At 49.6% G+C, this 23,073-nt stretch overlaps 3 protein-coding genes across 4 annotated transcripts; 1 reads left to right on the top strand and 2 right to left on the bottom strand.

Moving 5' to 3' along the window:
• Positions 1–1,229: 1,229 nt before the first annotated feature.
• On the bottom strand, positions 1,230–4,000 carry NDUFB6 (NADH:ubiquinone oxidoreductase subunit B6). Its single transcript, XM_084216402.1, has 4 exons — positions 3,693–4,000; positions 3,524–3,616; positions 2,502–2,546; positions 1,230–1,386 (listed from the first exon to the last, which is right to left on the bottom strand). Exons 1-4 carry the CDS (start codon positions 3,870–3,872, stop codon positions 1,318–1,320), a joined length of 387 nt encoding a protein of 128 aa, XP_084072528.1. The 5' UTR covers positions 3,873–4,000; the 3' UTR covers positions 1,230–1,317.
• A 1,371-nt stretch (positions 4,001–5,371) lies between these two features.
• EEF2KMT (eukaryotic elongation factor 2 lysine methyltransferase) lies at positions 5,372–11,369 on the top strand. 2 transcript variants are annotated; one of them, XR_014616543.1, is made up of 9 exons: positions 5,372–5,500; positions 5,573–5,635; positions 6,210–6,290; positions 6,480–6,584; positions 7,198–7,331; positions 8,460–8,767; positions 9,699–9,848; positions 10,560–10,934; positions 11,211–11,369. XR_014616543.1 is itself a non-coding variant. In XM_084216516.1 (8 exons), the coding sequence occupies exons 1-8, from the start codon at positions 5,417–5,419 to the stop codon at positions 10,658–10,660; spliced, it is 1,026 nt and encodes a 341-aa protein (XP_084072642.1). In that variant the 5' UTR covers positions 5,372–5,416; the 3' UTR covers positions 10,661–11,117. The 2 variants fall into 2 exon arrangements, 1 of the variants encoding a protein (XP_084072642.1); XM_084216516.1 differs by lacking the exon at positions 11,211–11,369 and having other exon boundaries at positions 10,560–11,117.
• Positions 11,370–12,893: 1,524 nt separating this feature from the next.
• ALG1 (ALG1 chitobiosyldiphosphodolichol beta-mannosyltransferase) lies at positions 12,894–22,434 on the bottom strand. Its single transcript, XM_084216644.1, has 13 exons — positions 22,262–22,434; positions 22,111–22,188; positions 20,843–20,946; positions 20,230–20,378; positions 19,645–19,734; positions 18,918–19,028; positions 17,603–17,718; positions 16,677–16,715; positions 16,056–16,115; positions 15,228–15,338; positions 14,182–14,296; positions 13,390–13,465; positions 12,894–13,063 (listed from the first exon to the last, which is right to left on the bottom strand). Exons 1-13 carry the CDS (start codon positions 22,323–22,325, stop codon positions 12,929–12,931), a joined length of 1,248 nt encoding a protein of 415 aa, XP_084072770.1. The 5' UTR covers positions 22,326–22,434; the 3' UTR covers positions 12,894–12,928.
• Between the last annotated feature and the right edge of the window lie 639 nt (positions 22,435–23,073).

Below are 23,073 nucleotides of genomic sequence, written 5' to 3'. Positions count from 1 at the left end.
AGTTCCTCACAAGCATTGCACAAGTGCACGGGGAGCTCGGGGATTTGGGGTACCCCAGCTGTCCTCAGTGGGGTGGAGGTGTCAGGGGAGCCCAGGGAGGGAAGGCCTCCCCTGGTCACTGGCCAGGGGGGTGGGCTCCCTGTGGCACTTGGGCAACCTTGTGGCAGGGGTGGTGACAGGGACCCTCAGGGCCTTGGAAGGACATGTCTCATCCCCCTGCAGTCCCTCTACCAACCCCACCACCCCTCAATACCCAGGCTCCCCCTTGACTTTCTACTTTCCCAGTGCTCCCCAACAGCCCCTGCTCACTCCCCCATCCCCCAAGTGACCCCCAGCCTTCCCCAGTGATGACCCAGAGGACCCTACTGCCCCCCACTTCATTCCCCACGTGCTGTCCCACCCTGAGCCACTCTTTGCTCAAGGAAAGAAAGGGATGTGGCTTTGGCAAGGGCCTGGGGTCCATGGCCTCCCTCATCTCCTTTGACTCCCTGTGTTTGCCATGGTTCCAGTCCCTACCAGAGCCATTATGAGGGGTCTGGCTGTCCCCAAACACAGTGCAGGGGCTCTGACCTGTCCCCTGCTCCTCACACACATGGGCTGGGCTGCTCTCTCATGGCTCCACGAGGGAATTGTGTCACAGCCACCCAGGTTACCCTTTGGATTGCTGGTTGAACTATTCCTATCCCCAAAGTACCTACTAAAGCCTTCAAATCATAGAATATGTCAGGTTGGAAGGGATCCACAGGGATCACTGCTCTTTAAGAGACCAGTCTTCCCAGTACAAAGTGCCCCAGGTATGTGGGGGCTGGAAGATTTCCTCAGAAAGGGCTGAAGGCAGAGGGAAGAGTGGTAAAAAGGGGTTTTGGCAGCAGTGCCTCTTCTGCCACCCTCCCTAGGCAGAGAGGTGGGATGACATAGGTGGAAGCTACGTTTTCACTGGAAGTCTGTCAGAAGGGGTTGGTAGAAAGGGTTTGGTAGAGTGAGAGAGGAGAACCAAGTGTGTGTGAGGGGCTCAGCTCTGCTCCTTGGAGCAGCCTGCTACAAAATCCCTGGGATCCAGAGTGTCTCTCTTGTCACCCCAAGGCCCACATTGTCCTTCTGCCAGGTCTCACTGAGAGGTGAGGAAAGGCCTTGGAGATCCCCAGGATCCAGCAATAATGAACTCCCATAGGAGGAGCACCTGGAATGACACGGATTAATGAGACAGTAAATGACAGAGGAGCTGAGACAATGCACAATGAAGACTCTTTTATGGAACAGACACAGCAGGTGCAGCTCTGGCCATGTTCACCCACAGAGGAAATCAGCTCCTGGCCATTAGTGGTGCCTGTGGTGCTCTTTTTTCAGGGGTGGCATGATCTCTCCAGTCTCTAAAATCCTGTCCCCCTGTGGGAAGAGAGCATGGTGAGCATTCTCTGTGGCATCCAGACTCCCCCTGCACAGCCTTCCTTCAGGGAACCTGCAACTGTCCCCACTTCCAGGCAAGAATCTCATCACAACTCACTCAGAACACTCTCATTCCCCCAACATCCCCAGAATGTTGAAATAACATCACAGCAAAATTACCTGGAGCTTGTTCTTGCTTTACCCCTTGTTTTCACTACAGAACAGTGGCCACACATTTTGAACCTGTTCTGTTTTAAAAATTACTTATAGCACTGCATAATCCCCTCCAGCAGTGATCAGTGAGTCCAACCCCACGGCCCAGAGCCCACGGAGAGCCATGGAATCCCCCAAAAATCAACCTGCTGCCCCAGTGCCACTTGTTCCAGCTCCAGCCAAGTCTTGGCCTGCTGAGCTGACCTAACTCAACTAAAAAATTAGGCTGAAGACAGAGGCCAACAGCTTGACCTTCAGCTTGTTGCTTTGAGGTTGTTTGGGATGGAATATTTTGTAATTTTATTTTAGAGCATGATTAGGAGATGTTATGCCAAAAATGGGCAGCAGCCAGAAAGGGCAGAGCTGATCTGCAGGAATATTTGCCCTCTGACTTGTTACATCAATCCGTAACAGCTCAAGCCGCCTGGAAACAGAAAAGACCAAACATTGTGACACCATGCTTTGTGAAACTTGTCCCAAGCTGAGGGGACACAACTCTTTGGGGAGACCTGAGTGTGGGGGACCTTCAGGGACAACTGGGACCAAGCAAGAACCAACATTCTCAGGGCTTAATGAGGAGAAGCAGAGCCACTCCTGTGTGATTCCAAGTGTTAATAATCACTGGGGCTTTGAACACCCATTCCCAAAGGGAATGTTTGTATTTTCCACCCAGGATGGGCAGCATCAGCCAGGCTCTGACAGCCAGGTGCTACAGACAGGTAGCACTGTAACGGGGACTGAGGACAAGATGGAAGAGCCCAAACCCACTGTCCCTGTGCTCCCACAGGACCCTTGGGAAAGCTGTCACTAGATATTTCCCAGGTGCTGCACAAAGCTCCCTGGAAACCCCTTCCTGTCTGTGTGACACAGCTGGAAGATAAAACAGGCCATGAGAGACTTACTGGGAATATCCGTGGGTTGGTCACAACCACCCCGTGCGGCACTTTCTGGAAGCAGGGGGAGAACACAGGGAAGGGGCAAAGAGAACAGTGTTACTTGGAGAAAGCACAAAGGTGTTCAAAATAGGCACCATGACCCTTCCAGGATACAAACTGTGCTAAGCAAAAGTCTTGTTAAACCTTCCACTACTTAGAGAAATACCTGAGGCTGCCACGGTCACACCTGCCAGGGAGGGCAGGGCTGGCCCCTTTCCCTCCCCATACCAACTGCCCTCGTTATTCCCAGGGCTGTTCCTGCAGGACAGGGACGATTCAGACACAGCTTTTCTGCTTGGATCACAGGAGAAGCTGTGCCATAAATCATGGAATGGTTTTGGCTGGAAGGGGCCTTAACCCTTCCACTATCCCCAGTCACTCCCAGCCCTGTCCAGCCTGGTCTTGGGCACTGCCAGGGATCCAGGGGCAGCCACAGCTGCTCTGGGCACCCTGTGCCAGGGCCTGCCCACCCTCACAGGGAACAATTCCTGATTCCCAATATCCCATCCATCCCTGCCCTCTGGCAGTGGGAGCCATTCCCCGTGTCCTGTGCCTCCATCCCTTGTCCCCAGTCCCTCTCCAGCTCTCCTGGAGCCCCTTCAGGCCCTGGCAGGGGTTCTGAGGTGTCCCTGGAGCCTTCTCCTCTCCAGGTGAGCACCCCCAGCTCTGCCAGCCTGGCTCCAGAGCAGAGGGGCTCCAGCCCTTGGGATATCTCCGTGGCCTCTTCTGAACTCTCTCCAGCAGCTCCAGGTCCTGCTGCTGTTGGCCCCACATCTGGGAGCAGCTCTGCAGCTGGGTTGTCACAAAGGTGATTCTTTAAGATGAAGTATCACACTAAATTTATATATAAGTGCTACCTCAGCAAGGCAACACAAGCGGTGAACAGGCCACGGGGAATAACCTTCATCTGCAACCAAATGTGAGCAGCACCCTCACCCACCCGCTGTGGGACCACCCCCGCTCCATCCCCCCGGCGGGCCCGCACGCACCTGGACGTGGTACTTCAGGTAGTATGTGGCGGCCCAGGCGGGGAGCAGCACCCGCAGCAGGACGAAGCGGCCGCCCTGGTAGAACTTGTGCACCTGCGGGCACAGGGGACGGTCAGGCCGGGCCAGCGGCCCAGGCGAGGCCGCGCGGTGCCCGCGTCCCGCCGCTCACCTGCTGCCGCCAGGGATCCCCGGGCAGCAGGAAGCGCTCCCAGAAGGCGCCCACGGGCCCGAGCCGCTGTGGCGGCAGGACGGGCTCCCGCGGGCTCAGCTCCTGATCCCGCAGCCAGCGGCGCCGCAGGACGCGGAGCTGCTGCACCCGCAGCTTCTCATCCTCCGCGGGGCCGCTCATGGCGCCTGAGCCCGTCCGGGCCGCTCGCTCCGCTCCGGTTCGCTCCCGTTCGGCCGCGCTCGGCTCGCTTCGCTCCGCTCCGGTTCGGCCCCGCTCGGGCGCCGTGTCCTTCGCGGCGGCGCGCGGCGGTGACGTCACGGGGCGCGCAGTTGTGACGCGCCAGGCAAGGCTGCCGAGGTGGCGGCCCTGCCGTGAGGGGAGCGCGGGGAACCCGGAGGGTCTGGGGAAAGAACAGCTCAGGGGAACTCAGCTGGGGCCGCTTCCAGTGCCTGCAGGGCACTGACGGGACAGATGGGGCAAGTGCACTTGCAACAGCATGGAGGGACAGGACACAGGGAATGGCTCCCACTGCCAGAGGGCAGGGCTGGATGGGATATTGGGAATTAGGAATTGTTCCCTGTGAGGGTGGGCAGGCCCTGGCACAGGGTGCCCAGAGCAGCTGTGGCTGCCCCTGGATCCCTGGCAGTGCCCAAGGCCAGGCTGGGCAGGGCTGGGAGCAGCCTGGGACAGTGGGAGGTGTCCCTGCCCATGGCTATTCCATGATCCCCTGGTTCCATTATTCCAATATTCTGTGATTGTGTGTTTCCATGGTTCTTATGATCCCAATGATTCATTGATCCAGTGATTCCACGTTTCCCCGATGCCAGTGCTCCATGATCCCGGTGTGTGTGTTCCCCCCCATCCCGGTGTGTGTTCCCCCCCATCCCGGTGTGTGTTCCCCCCCATCCCGGTGTGTGTTCCCCCCATCCCGGTGTGTGTTCCCCCCATCCCGGTGTGTGTGTTCCCCCCCATCCCGGTGTGTGTTCCCCCCCCATCCCGGTGTGTGTGTTCCCCCCCATCCCGGTGTGTGTGTTCCCCCCCATCCCGGTGTGTGTGTTCCCCCCCATCCCGGTGTGTGTGTTCCCCCCCATCCCGGTGTGTGTGTTCCCCCCCATCCCGGTGTGTGTGTTCCCCCCCATCCCGGTGTGTGTGTTCCCCCCCATCCCGGTGTGTGTGTTCCCCCCCATCCCGGTGTGTGTGTTCCCCCCCATCCCGGTGTGTGTGTTCCCCCCCATCCCGGTGTGTGTGTTCCCCCCCATCCCGGTGTGTGTGTTCCCCCCCATCCCGGTGTGTGTGTTCCCCCCCATCCCGGTGTGTGTTTCCCCCCCATCCCGGTGTGTGTTCCTCCCCCATCCCGGTGTGTGTTTCCCCCCCATCCCGGTGTGTGTTTCCCCCCCATCCCGGTGTGTGTTTCCCCCATCCCGGTGTGTGTTTCCCCCATCCCGGTGTGTGTTCCCCCCCATCCCGGTGTGTGTTCCTCCCCCATCCCGGTGTGTGTTCCCCCCATCCCAGTGTTTCCCGCTCCCTCCGTTCCCGCTCGGGCAGCGTGGCCCTGGCGCCCCCTTGCGGCCCGGGTAGCTCTGCGGGGGAGCCGCGGCCGTGTCCGGGGGTCGCGGGTTCGATCCCCGCTCGGGCGCTCCGGGCGCCGTGGGGCGGTGCCGCTCCGCCCTCGGGGCGGCTCCTGCTCCGGACCCGCGGCCTGCCCGGCCGAGCTCTGCCGGGCCATGGCCGAGCCGCCCCCGGGGCTGGCCCTGCGCTTCCAGCGCCGCTTCCTGGCGGCGCGGCCGCTCCGCTCGCTGCCCTGGCCGGTACGGAGGGGCCGGGCGGGGGGGAAGGTGGCACCGCGGCGTTGTTTATTTATTTTTTTTATCCTGTTCTAGGAACTCGAACAAAGCCTGCGGACTGCGCCGGACTCCGCGCTGCTGGCGGATATTCTGCACAAGGTGAGGGACGGCTCGGAGTCGCCATCACCGGGGTGTCCCAAATCCGCCGGAATTGCTCAGAAATACTCGCGGTCCCGGTGATCCGGTGTTTCGTTAGGCCCCGCAGAACCGCAGATTTCCTTCTTTGCCCGGTATTTGGGTGTTCATAGATCAAAACTGAGACCATCGTGCCAGAGCACTGATGTGGTGAATGGGATGTTTGGGATACAGGGAATGGGGGTGCTAAACTGTCCCCGCGGATGGAGATCACAAATCAGGCAGCAAACCAAAACGGAAAGAAGGAAGAGAAGAGCAAAAGGAGGAGGAGAGTAAATTGCATTCTTTCCAGTCTGTTTTCCTCTTTGCTCTATTGAAAAGTGATATTTTTGTTGCCACAAAAAGTAAGAAGTCTGTGGCCACAGTTATATAAACTCACAAACCTGTCAGAAATCATCCCATTTCAATTTCTGGCTTAGCATCTCTTGCACAAATTCCAAAGCATTTCATGGCACCCAGACCCAATTAATGGTCCTCCTTAGTGCCTTTCCTAAACCCTGCCCTGAGTAATTGGTTTCCATGGTTCTTCTCATTGTAGACAATTCTTCACCCTCTATGTGTGAAATATCCCCCTTCAGCCAAGTACAGGAGGGGCTTCCTGACTGAGCTCATCAAAAAGGTACCTCTTGCTTTTCAGTTTATTTTTCACTTGTTTTTCTCTTTTTTTTTTCCTTGAGGATACCCCATGTAATAACCAACCACAACATTCAGTGTAAATACACTGTACTAAAATGGGGCTTCGAGTGCAATTGTTTTCTCTTTCGTGACAGTGTGATGCTCAGAGCTGCCCTGTTCTCCTCCCCTACAGCTTGAATCCACAGCAGCTGAACCCCTGGATGAACTCTATGAGGCACTGGCAGATGTTCTAAAAGAAGAAGAAGAATCTACTCACTGTTACAAAAACTACTTACTGGTAAAAACTGACTCTGCACTGTTCCAAACCACATTTACTCACCCAAACACAAAGCAATAATTGGCTTTAGAAACACCCACCCTTATTGTAAAGGCAGGGTGTCTTGACCAAGGCAGGAATGATGCATCTGACTCCATGTTCTCAGTAGGCTAATTTATTACTTTATTATACTATATTATATTAAAGAATACTATACTAAAGAATACAGCAAGGATACTTACAGGATGCTAAAAAGATAATAATGGAAACTCGTGACTCTGGATCTCCAGAGTCTGACACAGCTTGGCCCTGTTTGGCCAAAGAGTGAAAACCACTCACAGCAGAACCCAATCAGGCAATCACCTTTGGTAAACAATCTCCAAACACATTCCAGAGGAGCACAACACAGGAGAAGCAAATGAGATAAGAATTGTTTTCCTTTTCCATGAGGCCTCTCTCTGCCTTTCAGCTTCCCAGGAGGAAAACCCTGGGTGAAGGAATTTTTTCAGAGAATGTGAATGCCACACACCTTGAAGCCTGGAGTGCTTCCTGCCTTTTTCCAGGTGCTCCTATTGATTGTAAACTCTCCATCATGGCCTGTGCTGATGCATCTTTGCCTCCTTGTGTCCCACAGCCCTCGGGGGACTGTGTGAGCCTCTGCGAGAGCACAGCGCTGATCTCCGGGGGCACCACGGGGCTCCTCACGTGGGAGGCTGCCCTGCACCTGGCCCAGTGGGCCCTGCAGAACCCCAGCCTCTTCAGGGGCAGGTATGGCAGCAGCAGGGCTGCACGAAAGACCTGTGATCCTGCAGGATCACACAATGCTTTAGCTGGGAAGAGACATCATTCCATGTCCAGGGACACCTCTCACTGTCCCAGGCTGCTCCAACCCCTGCCCATCCTGGCCTAGGGCACTTCCAGGGCCTGCCCACCCTGCCAGGGAACCATTCCTTCCCAATATTCCATCCAGCCCTGCCCTCTGGCAGTGGGAGCTATTCCCTGTGTCCTGTCCCTCCATCCCTTGTCCCCAGTCCCTCTCCAGCTCTCCTGGAGCCCCTTCAGGCCCTGGCAGGGGCTCTGAGGTGTCCCTGGAGCCTTCTCCTCTCCAGGTGAGCACCCCCAGCTCTGCCAGCCTGGCTCCAGAGCAGAGGGGCTCCAGCCCTCTGATACTGTGAGCTACACAACTGTAATTTAATAACAGAAATATTTGATAACAGACTGTGCACAAATAACTGAAATCACACCCTTTTTCTGCTGAGTAATTGCTGCTCTTGTCTCTTCTGCCAAACTTTAAGCCAGGAGAGGGCCTGGTTTAGGACATGGTTTGGGATCAAGCCCTTGCACTGTGCAGTCTGACCCGCTCTGTGAGGGCGGCTGTTCAGTTTTCAGTAATTTCACTAACGACCTTCCCTCCATGATGGGATTCACCAAGGATTATCTATGTTAGATGATTAGTGTGCAGCTCTGATCACAAAATTTTCACTTACTTTATAAGCAGTCAAGATGAGCAAAGAGTTTTGAGGAAATATAATTTAATAATAATTAAGCTCACGGGGGAAGGAACTGTGCTGCTCAGTGTCTGTTTCTCTCCACTGACTGAAAACTGGAGAGCCAGCTGAGGTGGAAACAACTGTGCTGCAGATGGCTAAAGCCAGGTGGGAATGCTTTGTGCCTTACAGAAATCAGCATTTCAGCTAATTATTTTTATGCTGACAATTCCACCCTCAGTTATTCCCAACTCTCCAGTTGCTTGGGACAAAGGTTAGAGTGTGGATGGTTCACTCAAAAATGATTGTAATTATCTGGAACTGATTTTACCTTTAATTATATTTAGAATGTTTTGATTTCTAACTCAATGCAGAGTCCTGATAGTACTTGTTACTCCATTACCCTCAGAACAATCCTGGAATTGGGGAGTGGGATTGGCTTCACTGGAATTGCCATCTGCAAGAGCTGCCAGCCCAGGACTTTCATATTCAGTGACTGCCACCCCCGTGTTCTCAGACAGCTGGGGGAAAACCTCCAGCTGAACGGCCTCACCCCGGAGCCTGACGTGACCTGGAGCATCCAAACAGAGTCCCAAGGACAGGAGCTGGAAGGACAGAACTGCCAAACCCCAAAAGTGATTGTTGCTGAGCTTGACTGGGGCTCAGTGACAGAAAAACAGCTGCTGGCTCTCAGAGCTGACGTTGTGATTGCAGCAGGTACTGCACCCACAGGGAGCGGGCTGGGCAGGGCTCAGTGACCCCGCAGCCTCTTGAGGAGTAACAGAATAACAGCAGCCAGCTACAGACTGTGTTTGTACTTGTCTGTGTATCAGTTCAGAGGGAGTTTTATTAAAAACCCAAACATGGAAAATCTGGTGACAGTAGGACAATGATGGTAACAGCTAGTGAGAGCAGAATGTCTCAGCTGTAGGACTTACACCCTGATTTGGAGCTTTGCAAAGAAAAACCTGAGAATCCAGGTGCAAAAATGACTTTGGCATCCCAAGTATCACAGGATGCAGTGAATGGGAGTTGTATAAAATGAAGTCACTGCATGGTAGCTAATGGCAGTGACACTGCTCAGTGCCCAAACCAGCCCCAGCTGGACTCTGAAGGCAAGAGCTGAGGGGCACTGACACCTCTCTGCTGTTTGCTGTTACTCACTGCAGCAGGCTGTGCCCTTGGCACACTGCAGCACGAGTAACTGCAGTGGTGCACACACCTGCACACCTCTGTGCAGGAGCAGCCCCCCCTGAGCATCAGCATTCTGCTCCCCTTGGAGTTCCTGACCTCTCACCACCATTTCTGCTCTCCAGGGCACGACTCCAGATGAAAACATCTGCAAGTCCTTGGCAGCAGCCTCTAACCCACTCATTTCTAACAAGGCAGGTTTGTTTTGCCAAGGGCAGTGGGAGCAGAGCACCAACTCAGTAGTTCTGCTTCCTCCCTTAGGATAGCCTTAAATAAAATATCTGACAATCCATTTACAAAAAGGAGCACTGATTTTTAGTGATGAGAACATAGCCCATAAAATGTCAATATTCTCCTACACTGTGAAGATTTTATTTCTGCTTTGGAGTTTTTATTCTGGTTTTTACTCAATTCTCAATAAATATTGTATGTTTCTTTTTTTTTTTTCCCTCTGTAGATGTGGTGTATGATCCTGAGATAATTTTAGCCCTCATTGGGATGCTACAGAAACTCTCCACCTCCAGGGCAGACAGGAAAGCTCCTGAGGTGTTCATTGCCTCCACAGTCCGAAATCCAGACACGTATCAGCTGTTCCAGGCTGAGCTGGGTGGGTGCCTGTTCCATCCAGTGTTCCATAGTTCTGCCTTTTTGTGTCTTTCCCCGTTCCTTGTTCTGTGGTAGAGAGGGGCAGGAGCATTGTCCAAGAGCAGGATCTATCCTAGAGCTGGATTTAAGAGCAGTAGCTTTTGCACATTGATTTCATCAGGAGCTTGGAACTCACCTTTGGGTACATCCTGGCTATCACAGCTCACAGCTGTGAGGGATGATTTGCAAGTCTGGTGCCAACAGGAAAGTAAAAAGAGTTTTAAGCTTAAAGGAGGGAGCCATCAGTGCTGCACTGTCAGTGATAACACCTGAGATGCAGCCTAGACCCTTATCTTATCTTACCTGTTCTTTGACCTCACTCTATTTTCACCTTTTCTCTTTTGACAAAAACCTCCAACTAGAGATTAAATAAAATAGAGATTTGGGGCTAGGATTTTTGCAATGTCTTTTCTGTTCAGCTGGTGTTCACCACCTGGACCTGATGATCCCTGTGGGTTCTTTCAGCTCAAGATATTTTGTGAAATTCTGGTTAATTCACAAAGTGACACTGAATGTGCAGCAGAGGCATTAATGGGATTTTTAAAAAAACACTCATAAGTATTTGCCTGTCAATCACAGCATGCTAAAGATCTCTTCTTACAGAACTTGTCATGCAACTTTTGCTCTTCATTTTATTAGACATAAATGTGATTCTCAGTGTTTCTCTTCACAGATAAAGTTGGGATCAGGTGGCAGGTGATCCCAGCCCACAGCAGCTGTAATTTTCTCTATGATGTGCAGCCAGATGTAACTATTCTACAGCTATTTATATAGGCTTGGCAGACAGAACTGGAATTTTGAAACCATCAGGAGATGTCTCAGCCTTGTAACAAATTATCCTCAATTCTGGAAATGATTTCCTGAGGATACAGCTGGACACATGGAGTCCTTCCTCTAATTCCCAGCATGGATCCAAGCCTGCAGCTGCCCCTGGGAAGTGACTGAACCTCAAGTAAAAGAAACCAAAAAGCTTTAATCCCACTTCACTTGGATTCTGTAGAAGACAGCAGAATTCAAGCAGGGCTTTTTTCCATCTGTATTGTGATTTGTAAGTACTGGGGGCAACCTGCAGGATCACAGGGTGAGGATCTCCCACAGACAAGGGAGCAAAGCAATGTTTCAGAGTAATCAATAGGTTTTGGTTTTAAAAGCAGCTGTAATAGTCTACTCTGGTGTTTTATGTCTGTGTATCCTTGCAGTTTGGGTTGGCTTAAAAACCCCAATAAACAGTGACCAGTACCTGTAGTTGTGTCCCAGGATAACTCTGCTGCATCTTCACTCTGCAGTGATGACAAGTCACAATTAATGTCCCTTTCTCTCACAGAAGGACTGCCACTTCATTCCCAGTGGCTGCTGGGAATCCAGGCAGGGCTGGCACTGGAAAAGGAATCACTCTCCATAGCAGTGTTCCAGGTATCCTGCAACGAGGAAGGACAGAGCTCCCCTGCTCTGAAACTTCCCATCATCCATTAATCCTTCTCCTGTTGGGCAGCATTGGTCCTGAAGCACAAAAATCAAAGTGATGCTCATTCTTCTCTTTTAGCTTCCTTTTCTCTATTAAAAACTACTTAAAATGGAATGAAAAAACTTCAACCTCCTCCTTCTGTAGCAATGGAGAGAAAACTACCTAACTTGGGACCTGAAGAATCTTCTTATTCTTCAAGCATAAGACCATGACTGCTGGGATCAAGCAGAAATAACCCCAGCCCAGGTTTTGGCTCCCTGTCCCCAAAAAGAAAGTACTCAAAGGTGTTATTTCCAGAGTAAACACAAACTGGCAGCCCACACAGGAGCTCCTTTGTCTCTGTTACACAAAATTCAAGACAAAGGTTCTGTACAGAGCTCATTTTGGATCTAAAAAGTTCTTTTATATGAGGAGGTGACCTCTCTAAAGCCTTTGGCATTACTGTTTAATTAGAGAAGTGCCTAATCCACCTCCATGTGCACAGGAATGGCCAAACCTCTGGACAGGATTTTGACAGAAAACAGGAGAAAACCACTAAAAAATTGGCAAATCAATCTATATGGATCACTCTTCAATTCATAAGCTGGAGGTTTTGCCAAATTCCTGCAGTAAAGCAACTTGACCCTATTTTCACCTTTTCTCTTTTGACAAAAGCAGACATTCAAGAGTTGCTCAGTCAGAGTTTAAAACTGCTGGTGCAGAACCCAGTCCTCACCTCCCAGCCTGAAGCAGGAGCTCTGAGGAGCAGTAAACACAGTCCAAGCCAAGTACATTCACCAATGACTGACATCTATTTTATCATCAAAAAGGCGATGAAAAAAATCTTGTAAGCATCAGGCTTGCATGTGAATACTGAGCTTAATAAAAAGCTGAAGGCTGTACCTGAGCAAGCACTCACAAAGCAAAGTGCCTTCTAAGTTATACATTTCTTCATGTATTTTGGGGTTATTTTTCCCTTTTCTGTCCATCTGCTCAAGAAGAGAGGAATTTTAAGTTCTTTCCCAAGGTAAATGGGCACATTCATTTCTGAGTACAGGGACAACACTCACTGCAAGCTCTGCTTTGCTCTAAGTGCCCAGTAAAGCTGTCACACACCAGTGCTGTGCTTCCACACCCTTGCACACATTGTCAAAAGGAAAAACAACTTGGAAACAAAATGGTTCTGTCCCAATAAAGCCACACAGGAGGATATTCAGTGCTTGGGCAATTACTGGCCATCGAATTGACCAGCTGAAATGAAACAACTCCAATTAAAAGCATCTGCCATGTGCCAAAGAAACCATACCCAAATCACCTACTAAGTGCTGACTGTACAGGAGGTGAAGCTGGTAATAATTTCTATCTGTATTCAAGGATCTTCACCAAAAAGAGCCCTTCAAACAGCACAGGTTCTCACACAACAAACAACCTGAGCACCTTCAGCATCTCCTACTCACCCAGGAAGCTGAAACTGTAAAAGAAGTGTGAGAGCCAAGAAAAGGAGTTTGAAACTGTAAGTGCAGACAATACAAAATCTTTATTGAGTTTTCCAAATCCCTGCAGCTGTAGGAATGTGTTGGACACCCTCCTGCCCCCAGTCATTCCCTGTTGCCCAGCAAGGGAAGCACGGTCTGGTCCCAGCTCTGGTCCCAGCGCAGCTGCCGGGACGCTCGCAGGTTCTCTCGGAAGCTGGCAAGTTTCCCTTCCAGGCTTGGGAAATCCAAGAAAAGCATCTGTAATTTAAAAAGCAAAACCACAGAAAAATAACTATCATGTTCCATTTCAGGCTCATTCCAGCCTCCCCAGTGTTAACCCTCAACTACAGCTGCAGTTCTGGGGTCTGGCCCCATGAAGAGAGAACAAGGACAGAATTTGAAATGCTTTTGCCAGCTTTAGGTTCACATTCAAACAGAAGTGAGGCAAACAATGTTCACCAGGCCAGGCAGGGCCTTGTGAGAATGCAAAACACACAGGTGATGTTCAGACCTGAAAAGGCTGCTCACCCAGTGGAACCTCTGGGGTTATTTCTGGGGGGAAAGAAATCAGTCAGAGTCTTTACCTTCAGCTGTTTTGCAAGTTCCTGCGAGTCCCTGAATATCAGCCCATTCTCATTGTGCTTCACCAACTCATGTAAACTGTGAAAAAAACCACCAAAGGACAACTGAGGCAAAGAGCAGGAGTGGGACATTTACAGTGTTGCCCAGTGACACCCAAAGGGACCAACCAGGGTATTTGTATCATTATGGCCCCACACCTGACATCATGGAGTTAAACAGGCAGTGTTAAACAGCTAAAGACTACTTCTCCTTTCCATGGCAGACTAAATCTACCACTCTGAACTGTACCAAAGGGCCCTCATTCTGTCTTTGTGCCACTCATCTGGACATCCATTAAAAACCAGGGCAATTATCTACTTTAAAACTAGATTTTTTTTTCCACAAGGAAAAACTGTCCAGGATCCATCATGAAATCTTCACAGGAATTTATCTTCTTTTATAAAGCTACTGTTTTCCCAAGGGACCATGAATTCCAAGAATGCCCATGCACACACTCAGCCTTTCACTGAACAGGTGTGTCTATGCAGAAGAAAGATTTTTTTAAAATTAAATATATGGAAACAATGGAATACAGGGATTATTTTAAATCAAGTGCTTGCACTAAATGCTCCCAGTTTTGTAGAAGCTAGTATTAACTTTTAAACTTAAACCAACCTTGATTTCTATCTTATTCAATTTTTAAAAAGGCAAAATACAGGAATCTCATTGAATTCCTGCAGTAGCTGCTGAACTCTGCCTTTGTAAGAATATTGTTTTATGTGATTGCCTTGAGCTGTAACAGAATAAGCTCTTACCATTCAAAATGTATTGCACACACAGGTAGACAGCAGCCAAACATATCCACCACCTTCATGGGCAAATCCAAACCACTGGAGGATTTATGGAGACACACCCCCAGGTCTGCTGAGCCTGAAATCCAACACAACACAGTCTGAACTCTCTGAAGGCAGCTCCTCTGAACTCCTGCAAACCTTTATTTTTGTGCTGCTTTGGATGGAGCAAGTGAAACTTTCAACTACCCAGACATGATTTCAAGCAATCAGGGGGAAAAAATAAAAGCACAGGATGTTTTGGGACTCAAAATTAGTTATGTTTCAGAAAAATAGTGAGTACATGTTAAATTAAAGGGGATTTTGAAGTTTTATGTATCTTAAAACAGCCTTTGTGCCTCTTAATCTGCTATAAATGGGTAAGTAAAGGAAAACCCCATCACAGTCCCATCAGTATCACTGTGACCTCATTAGTGACCTCTCCCAGCTGAAGGCAGCTCAAACAGAGGAACTGTAGTGTGATTTTACAGACATTTTGTTCATTATTTAAAAAGGACCAAATAAACAATGTTTTACAGCCACATAAATTGTCAGGCTCTTACCCTGCAGAAAGAAGATCACATTGAATATGTATTCTATAACTCCATCACTCCTATCACTCCCCCTTTGTGCTGTTGCAATGAAGATGCTGAGGGAATAACATTCCAATGACATGTAAATTTAGAATTTCAGCTACTTTTGGTTGCTCAGCCAACAACATTTTCACTTCCTTTACGGGAGTGACCCTGAAGGTAAAGTAGAACAGGCACAGGCACCTGTATTTCAGCACTGCTGGAAGAAACAAAGAGTTCCCAGAACAGGCTGAAACAGCACAGCTACTTCTTGGGAGAGCAGGGAAAAGCCAGCCAGAGGAATTCAGCAGCTTTGCTGAAATGAGTCAAATCCATGAATATCCTGTCACTAACCAGCAACATTCCTGGCTGTATTCTCCCAGTCTGCATCAGCCTCCTGCAACTGTGCTGAGTTGTTTCCCACACATCCTCAAGCCTTTTCCATCTCCCATTATTTACCAAGCAGAAGAGGGTAATCCTCAGCCTCCAGCCATGGTGTACAGATCTGGACATGCTTAAAGTGCAGCTTGTGGATCAGTCCATTGTAATAATCTTTTAGAGGTCCTTTACCTGTGTAAAACACAAAAAAAAATGTTTTATGAAAATGACTGAAAACAGTCATGTGGTCTGTGAAATACAAGCTGCTGTTGGATGAGGTGCACAAACAGGGTACAACACTTGTGGTACCCTAAAAAGACATGAAAATATTGAAGTTTCCTTGAAAGGAATGTGCACGTGGACTTCTCTCACTCAGTGTTTCAATTAGTTTCCCATCAATGCAGAATCATGGAGTTTTTAAGATTGGAAAAGCCCTCTCAGATCAAGCCCAACTGTTCCCCAGCACTGCCAGGGCCAACACTGACCCACGCCCTGAGTGCCACACCCACAGGGCTTTCAACTCCCCCAGGGATGGGGACTCCACCCAGCAGCTGTGCCAGTGCCTGAGCACCCTTCCCATGAAGGAATCCTCCCAATATCCAGTCTAAGCCTCCCCTGTCACAGCCTGGGGCTGCTTCCCCTGACATTGCTTTTGCAGCATCATCTCACCATTGGCCTTAGATTGTTTTTCATGCAGAGCTGGAGCAGCCAGGGAGGCTCTTGAAGGATGTGCCATAACTGGTGGACGGTGCAATAACTCAGCTGTAAATCACTGTCCTGATAACCAGACACAAAGGCAGCAGTCCTTCCTCTCTCCCACCAGCAACAGAAGAGTCAGCACAGAACAGAAGTGACAACTAAAGCTTCTGTTGGCACTGGGAGAATTGTAACACAAACAAACATTCTCACCTGTTATCACACACACCAAAGCTGGAAGCTCAGCTCCCTCCTCGATAAACCTCTCATAATCTGGAGGAGATAAAACACTGGTCAGAGCTGACAAATCTCAGGGTGCTTGGATGAAGAGTGGTGACAGTGCATTAATTATTGACCTTCCCACTGTAAGCAATTTCCTTACAAGCATGTATGAGTAACACAGCAGTAAATCCAGCAATGTTAACATTTACAGACTCCTCCAGAAATAAATCAGACTGTTTATGCATGAAGCATTTCTCCAACTGCTCCCCAATCAGTTGCTTCAATAGATCAATTTGGAATTGCAGCTGCAAAGTCTACAAGATAAGACAAAGTATTCCCTCCCTTCCCATTAGCAGATACCTGTGGAGAGTAGATGTAATAACTCAGAAAATAAAGCTGCAGTTTAGGAGCCAGTGAGAGATTTAACTCTCCCTGCCAACTCCTCTAATTAAATTCACTGTTGTATTTCAATTACTAATCTGAAATTAGTGCTAATTGATCAAATACAACTGCATTTTCACCTGAATATAGAAGCATTGCTCTTTAGCAAAACCCTTCTTAAATGTCCAGAAGAGGTCTCTGAAAGAGTGAGATTAATTCCTTCATACCAACCTTCTAAAGCTCTTAAAAGGACTGAGAAGTCTTCATCCTCTGAAAGAGAAGGCTTCATTAGTAACATTCCTATTTCTACTATTTTTCATTTTTGACTTTAAATAACAACTGAGATTTTCCTCACCTTCACCTACACAATTTAAATACAGACCATGTACTCAAAGGTTAAGTACATAGTTTGTATTTAAAGGTTACTATTTACTAAAATGTTCTATTAAAAATCCCCTAGTTCATTTTCATAAATAAAAGTCCATAACCATACAGTGTTTATTTATTTTCCTTGTTTGTGACAAGACAGACAAACCAGCTACAAATACTTTACATCTTTGAAGGTATCAAGTTAAAATTTTCTGGTTTCTGAAACTAAGAATTAAGTGTAAAAACTGCCCTGATTACTCAAAGATGAAGACAATTCTGTCCATGGTCACTGCCAATGGATTTGTTTCCAGTCTCTGTTCCCTTCCTCACACAGAGGAAAAAATGTACATAATTATGTAGTAAACATCATCAGAAATCATGGAACACACAAATTGGTGTGGGTTGGATGGGGCCTTAAAACTCAGCTCATCCCAGCCCCCTGCCATGGGCAGAGGCACCTTCAGGGTGCAGGGTGCTCAGTAAGGAGTAAATATTTAAGTTTCTCAATCTGTTTTACACCATGCAAGATCATATGTCTATAATGAAAGCTAAAAAAAAAACAAAGAGGAAACCTCTTTTAATCATTCTCAAAGTTGAGCTCTACAATTAAAATCCAACTTCAAATAAAATCATTCATTTGCAATATTATTTAAGTTACACAACATTTAGTTGCATCATACACACCTCGTCTTCAAACTCTCCCAGGAAAACAAAGAACAAACACAACTTCAAGTGTGACAAAGTGCAAAGAGCCCTGTTTGACCTGGAAAATAGAAGCGATTCCCAACCTGTCCAGCTGGTGCTGCTGATGAGAAGGGCGGGCCGGCCCCTGGCCTTGAGCACGCTGCCGCTGCTGCCGTCCCTCTGGGTGAAGGCCGATCTGTCGGCAGCGGGACTGACAGCTCTGTACTATGGAAACACAACTTCCTGAGCATGAGCTGACAGCTCTGTACTATGGAAACACAACTTCCTGAGCATGAGCTGACAGCTCTGTACTATGGAAACACAACTTCCTGAGCATGAGCTCACAGCCAGCAGCAGCAGGGAGCACTCTGCTCAACTGCCACCAATGCCCACACATTTGGCTTCGGATTTGCTGCTCAACTTGTGCAGAAACAGAATCATTACATGACAGAAATACCAGGACAGGGCAGGCCCTCTTTTTTTCCCTCTTTCCTGCTGCTACAGGCACAATTCCACTTTCCAGCCAAATGTTTTCCTTCACAAGTTGAGCAGAGTCAGCCTCCCTTTCCACAGTCTGTCTCACACTTACCACAGCATGGAGGCCAAAAGCACATTTATTTAATTAAACTGAGAACCTATGCTGCTTTGATTTTTTAAGATTTTCAAAGCTTTTTGATGTTTACATTCTTGACATGAACTTTCTCACACACTTTCTGTAAATAAATTATTGTTTTGCATTCTTTTATAGAGGAAGAGAAATTTGACAGACTGTTAGTTTGTCAAGTGTCATTGGAGTGGTGGCACTTTCACCCTCCAATCCACTGTCACTTTTAGAAATCTAAATATGTTGGAGTCAGAAAATAAACTTCCCTTTTTTCACCTTGAGAACAGCAGTGTGTGTGTTCCTGTTGTTTCGTGTCCTACAGTGACAAACCTACACATTCTGAGCTGGCCATTTCCAAAAACTTTCCACCATGCACTGTGGATTTCACTGTTTTTTCAGGCCTTAGTTTGGTGAAGTCAGCTCCCTGGTACATCTGCTGTAGGTTTCATCCTGCACTGCCAGAGGGAAGTGTTTAACCCTTGGCCCAAGATCCTGAAGGCTGTGCAGGGTAATTAAGGAAGGGATGCTATTAAGGAAGCATCCAAGCACTGCAGTGGGAAGCAGAGACCTGCAGAGCTGCACCCCAGACACTCAGCACAGACTGCCTCAGTGCCAACTGCTCTAGAAACAAAACACTTCTACCACCTCTGTTACCACAGCTCAATCCTCTCATTTCTTCTGGCCTCTCTACTGACAACTGAGGCACCTCAGTGCCCCCTGTGCTTGCTGGGGGTCACAATACCCCACACAAGGACTTTGGGAACAACTCCATGGGCCCTGCTTAAGGATGCAGGGGCAGCTGCACTTGCACATACCGTGGTTTGAAGGGCTCGTAGTCCTTGGCAAGTTTCATGAACAAGTCGTGTTGGAGCTCCAATGGTGTTTCCTTAAAATAAGATGCTGGTCTGTCATACAACGTTACAGCCCTGGGAGGAAATAAATGTGCAGCTTAAATAAGATACAGAGGTAACAATATGCACATGGTACAACAGCAGGCTGCAACAATGTAATCAGAAAAAAATAACCAAAGCAATACAGCAAAGTAATTCAATTTTTGACTCTTAGAACTTTCTGCATTCCTGAAGTTTACTGGAACACAGAAAGGTGGGCACAAGTAATAAAGAACCTCTTTCTTGTGTGCTTATTCTAGGGGGGCAATGCCCCTGTGAAAACTGCACACATCACTGCTCTGATTTTCAAACTTACTCCACAACTGCTCCTGAAGCCCTCAAGACAAGCTGGCAGACCAGAGTACTTGTTCAAATCCCAGGGACACCTGACCCTCTCTGGCTCCACAGGCAGCCTGCAGCAAACTTCCATGGCTCCTGGACAGCCACCTCAGCCAGGGGGGTGTTAGTCCAGAAGGAGGATGATTCCTGAATGCCCACACCACACTGGCCCATCACAAACCCAGCTGATGTGTTTCAGTGGTGATGGGTGAGCTCAGGAGAGCTGCTTTTCTAAGATCCCTCTGAATCCTCAGGGATCTCTTCTGTCATTTACTTAGCACACACACACACTAAATTGAGGCACATGACTTACTTTATCTTGAAATTCACCCAGAGATCTTTTTTCATGGCATCAGTGACACACAGGTTATAGTCAGACAAGCGCCCAAAAAGCTTTTCATACCTGACAAAAAAATGAAATATCAGTCAGAAACAACAGGCAGGCAACTGCAGCAACTGCAGCCAGTGCCCATGCTTGATGAAAGCCAAACAAAACCCAAAGAAACCCAACTGCCCCCAGAAGTGAAATTTGATTGCCAATTTTTCATGGACTCCTACTCTCCAAAGCCTTTAAAGCCTTTAACTACACATAACCAATTATATTCAGCAAGGAGCTACTCAAAGAAGAGTTGGAGTGCAAAGCAGCATCAGAGAATAAAAAACCCAGAACATAAAAAGAAATTCCAGTAACAAGATCAACATTTGCATTGGTAGGTAAAAACAACCTGCCCAGTTCCTGCAACCCCCTCCCACATGTTCAACAAAGCAGCTGCAGAACAGAAACCACACAGCAAAGCCCAGAAACCCCTCCCTGTGCCAATTAAATCCTCCCCACTGGCCTCCATTCTGAATTCACCAAGGCACATCATTTACAAAGAGCAGAAATGAGTGCACAAACCATTTTGCAATCAGGACCAGTGGGTGGCTCCTCCCGTGACTCAGGCTCATGATGCTGTACCCATAGTTGTGCCAATCAATGATGAGTTTGCTCCCCCACCACAGCCCTGCCACCCAGGCAACAGCTATACTGGGTAAGCCTGGGGGATTCTGCTCAAAAACAAAACCAAAATAGCGTCGGGCGTGACCAAGTGACAAACACAAAGCAACTACCAGAAGCAAGAAATCAAACTGAACTTGCATCACCTTAAAGGAGCTTCATGAACAGAAACTGTTTGTATTCACTTATGAACACTGGCAGGTACTTCAAATTTAACCCTTGCATCAAGATCAAAATTCCCCTCCAATAAACACACCAACATTTCCAATAAGATTTATTCTTTACTGCTACCCATGACAATGAAGTTTGAAAGCACAAGAACAGGAAGAGAAAACTTGACTTGTTAACAGACCAATCAAAGTTTAGAGCCAAAAAATACCTGCATACATGTTTACACCACTGAAAAGGCCAGCTCAGCTCTGAAATAATTAGATCATTGTCTGAGATGGCTAAAATCACCCTGTATTGTAGCACCATTGATTTGTACTGAAATTAGTCCCAACACAAAACACACCTGAAGAAGAATATAGGATGGCTGATCTATCCTCAGCAACGTGTACAGTAACTGCACTGACTGCACGAGTACCTTCAGGACATACTGCACAAGCTTTGGCCCCACTGCAAAGCGACAGAAAAACAGGTATTGGTGTTACAGCTCTCCCCACAGAAATGTGAACATCAGAACAGCCAGCTCTGCAGAGACAGGAGCAGAATAACACAAAAACGGACACACTTTACGAACGGGCTGGGTAAGTGATTGGTGCACTGTCCAAGCTGGGTGAGAGTGTCAATGTGCTTGAGGGTGGGAAGGCTCTGCAGAGGGATCTGGACAGGCTGGATCACTCCAAGGCAGACACTGAGGGGCTGGAGCATGTCCAGGGAAGGGAACAGAGCTGGGGAACAGAGCTGGAGCAGCAGGAGGGGCTGAGGGAGCTGGGAAAGGGGCTCAGCCTGGAGAAAAGGAGGCTCAGGGGGGACCTTGTGGCTCTGCACAACTCCTGACAGGGAGGGGACAGCCGGGGGGGTCGGGCTGTGCTCCAGGGAACAGGCACAGGAAATGGCTTCAAGCTGTGGCAGGGGAGGTTGAGGTTGGATATTGGAAACATTTCTTCATGGAAGGGGTGGTCAGGCACTGGCACAGCTGCGCAGGGCAGTGGGGGGTCCCCATGCCTTGGGGGATTTAAAAGCGGATGTGGCACTTGGGGACATGTTTTAGTGGCGGCCTTGGCAGTGCTGGCAGAATGATTGAACTCAATGTTCTTAGAGGGCTTTTCTGACCTTTGCGATTTTATGCTATGATCACTATAAAGCCATGTAAACATCTTGTGATCTCTACAAATTCTCATTCTGTATTTCGTATGGAAAGAAATCCTACACTCATTGAATGGTTTGGATTGGAAAGGACGTTAAGGCTTATCTCATCCCACCCCCTGCCATGGCAGGGACACCTTCCACTGTCCCAGGCTGCTCCCAGCCCCAGTGTCCAGCCTGGCCTTGGACACTGCCAGGGATCCAGAGGCAGCCACAGCTGCTCTGGACATCAGGGCTAAACACAAGGTGGGGGAGAAGGAGGCAGAATGACTGATTTCCCTATTTCACAGTGCCCGTGAACAGCACCAATGTACCGGCAGGTGTTTCACTCCAGCGGCTCCTGTTGAAAGAGAAAGGCAGACAGGGCTGGGAGCTGTGCGTGCGGCGGGGCTGGGCCCGCACACGCTGCGCGCTCTTTACGGCGCCCCGTTCCCCCCGCAGCCTCGGCTCCCCGGCCCGGCCCGCACGCACCTCGCAGCCCGCTCAGCTCCGCCACGGGCACCAGCCGGATGTTCTCGCAGCGCAGCACGTCCCGGTGCGGCCGGCTCTCTGCGGGGGGAGAGCCCGGTCAGCGGCGCGGCCGCCCCGCCCGGCCCCGCGGCCCCGGCCGCCCCTCACTCACGGAGGTAGCCCAGCAGAGCGACCTCGCGCCCGTGCCGGGCCAGCGCCAACGCGTGGTACTGCATCCGCGGGCTGCGGCCCAGGTCCCCCAGCACGGCCACGCACACCCGGCCCGCGCCGCCCGCCCGCCGCCGCCGCCAGAGCAGCAGGAGCAGCAGAGCCGCCACCGCCGCCCACAGCCCCGGCCACAGCGCCGCCGCCGCCATCTTGGAGCGCCGCTAGGCGGGAAAGGCGCCCCGCGAGCGCCCCCTGGCGGCGCGGAGGGGCCGCGCTCTGAGGGGCCCGGCCGGGCCGCGGGAGCGGCAATCACACAACGCAGAGAACAAATGGTATTTCTTCACTATAAACAGGGATAAAGATACAAACGAAGGATGTTGGTGACCAGGGACACGACTGGCTGGAGCTGTGTCAGGGCAGGTTCAGGTTGGAGATCAGGAAAGGTTCATCCCCAGAGGGTGCTGGCACTGCCCAGGCTCCCAGGGAATGGGCACAGCCCCGAGGCTGCCAGAGCTCCAGGAGTGCTTGGACAATGATCTCAGGGGTGCCCAGGGTGGGGTTGTTGGGGTGTCTGTACAGGGACAGGAGCTGGGCTGGATGATCCCTGTGAGACTCTTCCCAACCAGGAAATGTCACAATTCCACGATTCTCTCTGCAGACCTTGTGGCCGCCCATCTGAATGGTATCCCACTGTTCCAGTGTTTCTTTGCCCCCTCTGACAAAGGCAGATGTCAGATGTTGGAGTTCCAGTGCAACTCTCGGTATTGCCAAACAGCAAGTAGGCAGTAACAATGAAACCATTGTTCCCTTTTAAAA

This window comes from Fringilla coelebs (assembly GCF_963513975.1).
Source record: "Fringilla coelebs genome assembly, chromosome: 16".
Classification (NCBI taxonomy): Eukaryota; Metazoa; Chordata; class Aves; order Passeriformes; family Fringillidae; genus Fringilla; species Fringilla coelebs.
This window is presented reverse-complemented; position numbering and strand designations above follow the sequence as displayed.

Coding starts and splice junctions, on each gene's coding strand:
- NDUFB6 (XM_084216402.1), bottom strand. CDS start 3,872: ATGAGCGGCCCCGCGGAGGATGAGAAGCTGCGGGTGCAGCAGCTCCGC. Junction 3,617..3,692: donor GGGATCCCTGGCGGCAGCAG/GTGAGCGGCGGG, acceptor CTGTGCCCGCAG/GTGCACAAGTTCTACCAGGG. Junction 2,547..3,523: donor ACCTGAAGTACCACGTCCAG/GTGCGTGCGGGC, acceptor CCCTGCTTCCAG/AAAGTGCCGCACGGGGTGGT.
- EEF2KMT (XM_084216516.1), top strand. CDS start 5,417: ATGGCCGAGCCGCCCCCGGGGCTGGCCCTGCGCTTCCAGCGCCGCTTC. Junction 7,332..8,459: donor CCCAGCCTCTTCAGGGGCAG/GTATGGCAGCAG, acceptor CATTACCCTCAG/AACAATCCTGGAATTGGGGA. Junction 8,768..9,698: donor TGACGTTGTGATTGCAGCAG/GTACTGCACCCA, acceptor TTCCCTCTGTAG/ATGTGGTGTATGATCCTGAG.
- ALG1 (XM_084216644.1), bottom strand. CDS start 22,325: ATGCAGTACCACGCGTTGGCGCTGGCCCGGCACGGGCGCGAGGTCGCT. Junction 22,189..22,261: donor CGCTCTGCTGGGCTACCTCC/GTGAGTGAGGGG, acceptor CTCCCCCCGCAG/AGAGCCGGCCGCACCGGGAC. Junction 20,379..20,842: donor CATCCTATATTCTTCTTCAG/GTGTGTTTTGTG, acceptor GTTTTTGAGCAG/AATCCCCCAGGCTTACCCAG.